Source organism: Galleria mellonella, unplaced genomic scaffold (assembly GCF_026898425.1).
Source record: "Galleria mellonella isolate WM207_F2 unplaced genomic scaffold, CSIRO_AGI_GalMel_v1 utg165, whole genome shotgun sequence".
Classification (NCBI taxonomy): Eukaryota; Metazoa; Arthropoda; class Insecta; order Lepidoptera; family Pyralidae; genus Galleria; species Galleria mellonella.
The window spans coordinates 2888291-2899519 of NW_026442009.1; the positions used below are offsets into that span (position 1 = coordinate 2888291).

An 11229-nucleotide genomic window follows, 5' to 3' on the forward strand; every position below is an offset into this window, starting at 1 on the left:
AATTACTTCTAGACCGAGTAAATTACACTGCAGACTTGTTCCAACACTGTAATTGCTCTTATTTCGTCTGATTTATAGCGGTTTTATTCGAAACATAGTTTTATTTGTATTTTGCTTGAGTCACTACAAGTTTTGTATACTTAAACTTAATTGAGATAAATTTTATATTTATATACACGTTTATTTATATATGCATTTAAGGGAATTTACCAGTGTAGCTGAATTATTTTGCCTGCAAACAAAACTACTACAATCATTTGCACTTAAAGTAAGTGAAACCAATAAGCGATATCAATATAATTAAAATTCTAAATCGTATTTCTTTTCAATAGTACGGTTGTACTCTTAGTTCTTGAGACATGAGATGTTATTTTCTTGAACATTAATGTGACAATATAATTAGAGATATTTTTTTCAAATAATGTAAAATATATTTGAAATATCTTGTCATATATAGTTGTATGTAGTTAACTGTAAACCAAAATGAGCGAATTTGTCGCTATCTTTCAGATTAGTTATTCATGTATATTTCAACCGAAATTGAAATTACTTATTACTATAACTATAATTAAAAACTAACGTTCTTCGTAATTTGAAATGTCTTTCAAAATTAATCTAACAACAGTTAAAGGAATACCAAGACAGATAGTTTTGTCGTCTATGATAGTTTAAATTAATATGTCTAAATAAAAATATTTTTTTTAAAATATACTATTAAACCTCCCAAGTAAACTATTTAATTATTACATTCAACTAATAAATAATAAGAATTTCTTAATGTTTGACATCATAATTTAAGAAGCATAAATTAACTGACCATTCGAGCAGATAAGTTTTAATAAAGGTTAAAAAAAATATTCCAATTTCAAAGAAATGAAAGGAGCTCACTTAGATAGTGACAGATGTTAAATATATTTTTAAATGATCGTAATGTATTATATAATGATAATGTAGGTCCTGTATTACTTATTTATTATTGAATTTACCAGAGGGAGACATTGTACAAAAGTCGTTTGCTTGGGCACCTCTGTCTCATTCGTGTTGTGTTTGCATGGCTGTGTTTCCTGATTGAAGGATGGGATATGTCAGTGAATTTACAGGGTACAGAAGAATAACCTCAGGAACGGCAACACATGGGGGTATCACAGTCGAAACAGTTTATTCTATTACGTCTATGGTACTGCTTATGTCTATAGGTGACGGTTACTACTTTCCATCAGGTAGACTATCAGTTAGTTTGCCATTCTAAGTTACATAAAAAAATATCATTCCATAATACCAGCTTTTGACCGCGACTTTATGCACATGGATTTTGCACTAATAAATTAGAACACTTATAGATGATGTATCAAGGTAACACCTTAAATTATAAACAAAACATGCAATCGATTTTAAGTCAGTCCATCAGGAACACAACTTTGAATACTGCATCTAATTTGGTGCAATAATTTTTGCAAATCTATATACAAACAGACAAAAATTCTGAAATTATTGTTTTAACATACTGATCTTATGTCTCTCATCGTACAGACGATTACGATTATTATTCCGTATTATTATGTTATTAATTTTTTTAGTATAGATATTGTTACTGCATAATCTATGGTTGCTGAAAGGAGCGTGAAGTGTGAAGCAAATTGCGACGACCCATTAATCAGCAGCCACATTCACGTCATTCGTTACAATTGAATTGCCTTTCATATACCGTTACCTCTTCATTTTCATATATATGAGTATATATACATTCCAAATATTGTAAATTTATATAGTTTCAATATTAAAATCATAATTACAACAACAATTCGTTATTTACTGCCAATCCAGTAAACTTAAATTCGAACTACCCAAGGCAAGGGCAAACCAACACACACATGCCCAAATATATGGTCAACTTCGAGCCTCATCTGCGTATCCTGGATCAGCTGAAATACCTGTCAGGTTGGTCGTTCCTTTTTCTCCCATCTTTATTTTCATTTGTGCTATTATCGTACTGTGCTTTAATACGAGTTTATTAAATTTGTTCATTTTTCGTTCTACCTACATATCTACCTGCTTGTAAAAAACCGTAAGTAATTTTCTAACTTCTAATAATTCGCTAAAATGAGTAACGAGGACTATTTTACTGAAGCTGAATCAGACAATTCGTCTAGTTTAAGTGAGCTTAAAAAACAGCGAGGTACTTTAAAGGGACGATTAACTTTATTTGAGAAGTACCTTAATAAATTAAGTAATGTTACTTTGTCTGAAAAACAACAAGCAGAACTACTATTGCGTATAGAATCAGTGTCAAATTTATTCAATTCTTTTAATGAAATACAAGAGCAAATCGAACAATTGTGTAGCAGTTCAGAATTACCTAAACAATTGGAATACAGAGAATACTTTGAAAATTTATATTTTGATATGATGTCTGCTGCTAAGTGTTTTATTAAAGTGGACACAGACAAAAGTGAGAGTTCTAAATGTTCACACGCGTCCATTAGTAATAATTCAGTCTCAGTTAAGCTGCCTGAGATCAGGCTAGCCGTATTTGACGGTTCTTACGACCATTGGCTCGAGTACAAACATTCTTATTTATCTATGATTCACAAACGTAGTGATTTAGATGCGATTCAAAAATTTCATTATTTGAAATCCTCGCTCAGGGGTTCTGCACTTGAAGTTATTAGTGCATTGGAATTCACCGCTGTTAATTATACCCACGCATGGGAATTATTAGAGAGTAGGTATCATAGTAACCGTTTATTGATCCACAATCACGTTAAATCTTTATTTACTGCACAGTCTATTAATAAAGAGTCACCAATGCAAATTAGAAAGTTAATCGATGTTGTGTTACGTAACCTTCGGGCTCTTAAATCACTAGACGAACCGACAGACTCGTGGGATACATTAATCATTTATATAATGGTGTCTAAATTAGATACCTCCACAGAACGAGAATGGGAAAACCATAAAGGTACCTTATTTTCTAATTCGCAAAAGGGTAAAATAAAATTAGAGGATTTATTAAATTTTTTACGAAATCGTGCCGACATGTTGGACATGGTTCATAACAGCAATTCACGCAAACCACAAAGTCATTTGTCTAATTCTAATAAGTCATTCGATAATAATAATAATATTAGTAGACGGCAGACAAATGTCATACCACAAGTTCAGCAATCGCATAGTTTCGTGTCTACGCGTAAATACAGTACATCCGACAGGCCGATGCGTCAATGTGCGTTGTGCGGTAATATGCATTCGTTATACGCTTGTATTAAATTTCTTAACTTACCAGTTCAAGAGAGAATTAAATTTATTAATGAGAAAAAATTATGTTGTAATTGTTTACGTTCGGGACATTCGGTTTTAGAGTGTAATTTCGGTCCGTGCAAGCAATGTCAGAAAAAACATAATAGTTTATTACATAATGAAAGTGTCTACATTGCGTCTACGCCTGTTTCACCAGTGACCAGTGCGCATAATTCACAGTCAGCTGATAAAGGGCAGGTCTCAGTAGTATCACACGCAATGAACTTTATAAATCATGCTCAGTCATCAAATGACAAGGAACCTTCCATATCACTGTCACAAGTGTTATTGTCCACTGCTCTTGTTGAGGTAATGGATAATAACAACAAATATCACACAGCCCGAGCGTTGTTAGACAGTGGTAGTCAAAATTGTTTTGTATCATCAAAGCTATGCGAATTTTTAAACGTATCGATTATACAGTCCACTATACACATATCTGGCGTGGGACATACAGTCTCACAATCAAATAAATTATGCGATATTAATATGCGATCGAAAACGAACGAATATAATACACGAATAAAATGTTTCATATTGCCATGCATCACGTCTAGCTTGCCGTCCACTCATATTGACAGTGCCACACTAAGTATTCCAGACGATATCTGTCTCGCGGATCCTACTTTTAATTCACCATCAGCGATCGACCTGCTGATAGGTGCAGACGTATTTTGGGACTTGTTGGACGAAGGTCGACTTCGATTACCTAGCGGACCATATCTACAGAAGTCTAAGTTGGGATGGTTACTTTCAGGTCCTTTATTAATTCCTAATAATAACTTGCACAGTAATAAAGTAATTCAGTGTAATTTTGCTCAAATGTCCTCACTCGATATACAACTGCGTAAGTTCTGGGAACTGGAAGAAGTCAGTGGATCGAAGAATCTTCTCACTGAAGACGAACGTCAGTGTGAGGAGTCCTTTATTAACACGACAAAGCGAGACAGCAATGGCAGATTTGCAGTTCGAATCCCATTAAAGGAATCGGCGGACGCGCTTGGTGATTCATATGAAAAAGCCAAGTCACGTTTTCTTTCATTAGAGCGCAAGTTAAACAAGTCACCTAAATATAAAGAGATGTACGTTAATTTTATGCGCGAATACATTAACTTAAATCACATGACTCCAATTAAAGAGTACACTCAACCCTGTTATTTTCTTCCTCATCATGGGGTGTTTAGGGAACATAGCATCACTACAAAATTACGTGTAGTGTTTGATGCTAGTGCCACAACTACGACAAATAAGTCGTTAAACGACATACAGCGAATAGGGCCACCATTACAAAACGACATCTTCTCCATTTTACTTCGTTTTCGTAGTTATAAGTACGTAGCGTGCGCAGACGTGGAAAAAATGTATCGTCAAATTTTGATTCAAAACGATCAGCGTACACTGCAACTTATATTGTGGCGGGAAAATTCTACGGACGAATTAGTTGTATATCAATTAAATACGGTAACGTACGGGACGGCTTCGGCTCCCTACCTGAGCATGCGTTGCCTGCGTCAACTGGCATATGAAACTACTGATGATGTTATTGCTAGGGTCATCATCGAAGACTTTTTTGTCGATGATTTAATCACTGGTGATGATGATCCCGTAATTTTGTCTAATATATGCGAAAATGTTTCGACTGTATTAAAATCAGGTTGCTTTCCGTTACGAAAATGGACATTCAACCATGACGTAAACATAAAAACATCTAAAGAATTAGCAATTGGAGAATATTGTCAAAATAAAACACTAGGACTAGGTTGGCAAGTCGACAAAGATGAACTCCATTTTACTACGAGTTTGGAAAATAAGCCTATCATCACAAAACGCACTATTATGTCAATCATTTCGCAAATATATGATCCTTTAGGACTTTTATCTCCGACTATAATTATTGCAAAGATAATGTTACAAAAATTATGGTTGCTCAAAATCGATTGGGACGATGTGGTTCCCATCGACATAGAATGTCAATGGAATCAATTTTTAAATACGTTATCACATCTGCCCGAATTACGTATACCTCGCTATGTCATGAGTGAAGATAAACAAACTTGTGAACTGCACATTTTTACCGACGCCTCACAAGACGCATATGGCGCTTGTGCGTACATACGTACTTATAATAGTGACAGTGATTTGCCTATAACTATTAAATTGTTATGTGCGAAAAGCAAAATTGCACCGGTAAAAACTGTGTGCACTATCCCGCGACTTGAGTTGTGCGGAGCATTACTAGGTGCGCGGTTGTATCATAAAATAATCAATTCACTTAGATTAACATTCACAAGAATAATTTTCTGGACGGACTCCACTATTGTTATCGGTTGGCTTAGAATGTCACCTTATAATTTGAAGACATTTGTTCAAAACCGTGTATCACAGATTAATGAACTTACGGGTGATGCAGTGTGGTTGCATATAGACGGCAAGAGCAACCCTGCTGATATCGTGTCGAGAGGCCTTACATTAAATAAACTTAAACATAATGAATTATGGTGGCACGGGCCATTATTTTTGCGAGACCGTAATTTAACTTATTCAAATAATATTTTTATAGATCAAACTCAATTACCCGAAGTTAAGACTCAACATATTAGCATGGTATGTAATGAATTAAATTATAACAACGAACTGGTTAATTTTAACAGATTCTCGTCATTCAATCGATTACGACGCGCCGGTGCATATGTATTGCGTTTTGTAAATAATATTCGAGTGAGTAAGCTACATCGTACTGTTGGTCCTTTATCTACCAATGAATTAAATGCGTCAGTTATTATGCTGACACAGCTCGCGCAATCACAATCCTTTTCTGAGGAGTATAGTGATTTAGTTAAGCGATCAGTAGTAAAGGCAAAAAGATTGATTGGTTTAAATATTTTCGTGGACGAAAACAAATTAATCCGCGTTGGAGGAAGGTTACGGAACTCGCCCCACTTCGATAATGATAAAAAACACCCAGTCTTATTGTGTAGTAAACATCGATTAACAATATTATTGTTTAGATATGAACATATACAATTGCTACATGGAGGACCACAACTCTTATTAGCTTGTATACGTGAATCCTGGTGGCCTCTAGGAGGACGAAACCTGGCTAGGAAAACAGTACATGACTGTGTCACGTGCACGCGTATGAAGGGAAGAACTTTTCAGCCGTTAATGGGTGATTTACCTGCGGAACGCCTAGAGCCTGGATTTCCATTTATGCGCAGTGGTGTAGATTATGCTGGGCCGGTGATGATATTGAATCGCCGGACCAGAGGAGCTACTCTTAGTAAGGGATATATTTGTTTATTTACTTGTTTGTGTACACGTTCCATACATTTAGAACTAGTCACTAGTCTTTCCACTAATGATTATATCCTTGCATTAAAGCGATTTATATCTCGCCGGGGTAAACCTGCGGAAATCATGTCTGACAACGGTCGAAATTTTGTTGGGGCTGAAAAAGAATTGTATTCATCCATTTATGATAAGAGTAAGGAAATTAAAGATTTTTCATCAAATAATAATATTAAATTCAGCTTCATTCCTCCATACGCTCCTCACTTCGGCGGTTGTTGGGAATTAGGAGTGAAATTATGTAAACACCACCTTCGTCGAGTAGTCGGAAACTCTAATCTTACGTATGAAGAACTCAGTACGGTATTGGCACAAATTGAAGCCATCCTCAACTCCCGTCCTTTAACTCCTCTCTCGACAGACCCCAATGACCTTCAAGCCCTCACTCCCGCTCACTTCCTCATCGGCCGACCTTTGACAGCGCCGGCCACTAGAGACGTAACTGACAAGCCAACTCACCGCTTGCTGCGCTACGACGTGATTGAGCAGATGAGACAGCACTTTTGGAGACGATGGGCAAAAGAATACGTCTCGGAATTACAATCAAGATCTAAATGGAAGACTAACCAGAGCGAGGTTGAACTCAATAAACTCGTTCTCATTAAAGATGATAACCTGCCTCCACTGCAATGGAAGTTAGGCAGGATAATACGTATTTATCCCGGGACCGATGGTATATCGAGAGTAGCAGATCTTCTTACTTCATCTGGAACTACACGAAGAGCCTTTTCGAAGATCTGTCCATTACCCGTAGAAGCTGATACCGCAGCATCTATTTAATCTTTTGGAACCTGCTGCTTCCAAGGCGGGGCCCATGTTACTGCATAATCTATGGTTGCTGAAAGGAGCGTGAAGTGTGAAGCAAATTGCGACGACCCATTAATCAGCAGCCACATTCACGTCATTCGTTACAATTGAATTGCCTTTCATATACCGTTACCTCTTCATTTTCATATATATATATATATACATTCCAAATATTGTAAATTTATATAGTTTCAATATTAAAATCATAATTACAACAACAATTCGTTATTTACTGCCAATCCAGTAAACTTAAATTCGAACTACCCAAGGCAAGGGCAAACCAACACACACATGCCCAAATATTTAATTATTATAATTAATATATTTAATTATATTAATAATTAATATAATTATATATTGTTTTCAATAATTCATTATCAAATTTAATTATATCTTAGTTGTAATGGAACTGTACGGTGATTTATTATATTTTTATCGTGTGCCATGTATGCCCTCAGGATTTCTAAACCGCGATAAGAGACGTACAAGAGGAAGCCCTTTATGATTTATCGTTAATTTTTTTCAATAAACCTCCGTTATCGTTCTGGCATATCATTTATAATAATTTAAAATGTTTATAAAAATAAAATTTATATTCTAAAAACAATCTTTTAAACACGGTGGCGGCTAGCATTATTTACGACGTCGATAAGAAAAAGAATGAAACAGTATATTTTATTGAGTACACTTCTTTTTTTATTTGACAATAAAGATGTCACATAAGGTCAAATGTTACATAAGATCATTTTTAATGTTAGATCATAAATTATATTTTAATATAAGTTAGACTTAAAGTTAAAAATATTTGAACACTCACAGTATGAAAAAACGATTAATCTACCGATAGTCCGAGTAAAATCGTCCTAAAAAGCAATCAGCTAGATTTTTGCAATCTTTTTAATACTTCACGCTCCATCTGAATTTTAGATCGGTTTAAAATTGTAACACCGAGTATGTCATATATGTAATATATATTACATTTTTTAAAAAAGAATACAAATTATTTTTTTTAAATACTAGACCTTCAGTTCAATATCATACTTATGTACATCACCCACCAGTATAATATAGGTATAACTTATTTTATTAAAGGCAAATAAATAATTGAAGCCCTAAACATAGTAAAATATTTAATAAAATATAGTTTATTACTTACAAGTAATCTAGAGGATTAATTTGATTTTCCGTATTAAGATCTATTTGAAGTAGTTTTCTAATAGAGAAACTCGACATTTTCATAATAATAATGGACCGAAAAACGTAAAACAAGAGTAATAATATTTTGTCATTTTATGACCAATGTTTCTTAAGTATAAATGTTCCGTTTCACAAATAAAACGCTCTTTTAAAAGGATGCTAAATATTTCGATTTCATCCAGTGTTTTCAAATAAACATACAAATATATTTGACATGCACAAAGAAACTGGCAAGTATCGCAACTCAATAAATCAAGCATGCACCCTCATACTTCCTCACATTCACATTAACGCTAATTAAAACGCAACGCAAACGTCGCCGGATCGCAGCGCCGTCGTGCGTCGTCATTATCGCCATAAAACTCCCAGAAACACGCCTTCGATGACGCATTGACAACTGTGTAGGGAGATGAATGTCAAGGACCTCGCGTCTTGAACTAAAGTGGATACGATTCCACGATAACATGCAATGAATGCATATGTGTTTAAAGTATTTTAAGATTTTTTTATAAACCAAAATCAATTTTATACTTACATATATGCGTTAATCGATCTAAATTGCAGTGAAATTGATGTATGTAAGTATGGCGTGTTTCAATAGTTCCAATAAATAGACATGTAAACGACACAAATAATTGATACGATCATAAGACAGTCTGCTGATGAGTAATAGTACTACAAATTAAATATCGATTAATTTATTGAATCTTTCGATTTGTTAGTAATTTCATTTTAGGAACATTTCTGCGTTAATTTCGACAAAACTTGGTTACCATTTTTATCACGTTTTATTGAAATAGACTACATATATTATATACCTTCATACATAAAACACGATTCGAACATAAACACCTTCTTTTTAGAATCGATAAAAAATTAACAGGATGCTGATGTGTTACGATTTTTATGTTCACATTTTATTGAGCACTCATATTCGAGTCTAAAGTTGCAGGAATAAGCTTTATCTACATCTGTCATCGTCTCTTGAATAGATTAGGTTTTTAACTATGTTGAACATGGATAACTTTGTATTTTCAATTGCTTATAACCTGTACTTAATATATTATCATAGGAATGGTGAATGTATAACAAGTTAAATTGTTTACGATTTACAATATTCATTTGGCTTTGTTTTCGAAACTGTAAACATAGTAAAACATATTCACGTGTAGAAACACAAATCTTAACCAGGTATTCAGTTCGTATGCGATGAACGTAAAAGCTTTAAACTGACTATGTGTTACGCCCAAGACAGCCAAGTACCAACGTAGGCGGACACATCATGAATCACTAAATGTTTCTTCAAACAAAGTCGAAACGCAGGAAAAACGCAACATCAAATGTTTGCGCAATGCCCACGTGTGAAAGTGGGACCAGTGATACAGATAATCGTCGTTACTTAACTTAAAAGCAATGATAAACGTAACCCATTTAGTTGAAGCAGCCAATTGGCTGATAAAACGCAGATAGGTACCAAAACTTCCTACTTTCTCACTTTCCAATGCATTTACGACAAAATTATGTGAAAACGATAAGCTTTAAAATTTAGGTACAAGAACAGTGTTTCTTAACTACAATTACATTTCTCTGATTGCGGTTGCAATAATCTATAGTATTTACTTGATATGATAGAAATGCAATTTTATTTTACAACAGTAAATTTTAATTGTATTAATAATATATTAATTTTTAGTACAAAATTTCACCCCTAAAATTTAAAAACAGACGAATGATTTTAACAGTAGATACAAAAATCAAACATAACACTTTAAATTATTGAAAATGCAACTTATCTTTAGCAATAAATACATTTTTACTTTTTTATTTTTATTTTTAGTAGAGTGCAATTATACCTGAAGTTATAATGTACCACAGTTTCAATCCAAATGTGATTAATTAGCCTATATTAGCGAAAATTATAATATTCTTCTAATTAATTTATCAACGCGAGGATCAAGTTCTCAAATTATGTTAAAATTTACTTATTCCCATAATTTTATATACAAATCATTTTTAAGTTGAAAAATGCTGCTTAAGGATGTGCTCTATTTACCTATAAGGGATTGTATAATATCGCACATTTTTGTAGAAATATCTCGTAGCTATGCTTAATCCTTTATTTTGATCCTTTTTGCCGTTAACTCAGAAACCCTTCCCAACCCTTTCTCAAATCGTTAAGCCCTTAGATAAATCCGAAAATCCTCGAATGTTTAACATTACCCATGAGCCGTGACTAAATATATCTACCAATATAAACTTAGAAATACACATCCGTACATTTATATAAAGGCAGGTAGATCTGTGTAAGTGAAATAAAAAGTTCGCAATGTGTCTAATGTCACTCTAAAATATAAAGCATGCAAGCTTTCTTGTTTTACATCTTAAATATAAATTTTTGTTTTATGCTCTTTTTGCGCATTATTCAGTCAATTGTGTTTACTTACGTTAGGACGTAGAAACTAGGTGGTTAACGCACCGCAACTGTAGGATCTAGAAATAAAAAATTGCATAGGGATTCTTTATAATAATAAAGATGGAACTAAGAAAATATTTTCGAAAATTCCCATAGAAAGAGGGTAC

The 11229-nt window shown here is 33.8% G+C and overlaps 1 protein-coding gene across 1 annotated transcript; it reads left to right on the top strand.

The window, feature by feature from the left end:
• Positions 1-2742: 2742 nt before the first annotated feature.
• LOC128200185 (uncharacterized) lies at positions 2743-7731 on the top strand. The gene has a single exon (XM_052892731.1). It carries the CDS (start codon positions 2806-2808, stop codon positions 7423-7425), a length of 4620 nt encoding a protein of 1539 aa, XP_052748691.1. The 5' UTR covers positions 2743-2805; the 3' UTR covers positions 7426-7731.
• The last annotated feature ends 3498 nt before the right edge of the window (positions 7732-11229 follow it).

What these genes read in the sequence shown, in the direction of transcription:
- LOC128200185 (XM_052892731.1), top strand. Translation starts at nt 2,806, where the DNA reads ATGCAAATTAGAAAGTTAATCGATGTTGTGTTACGTAACCTTCGGGCT.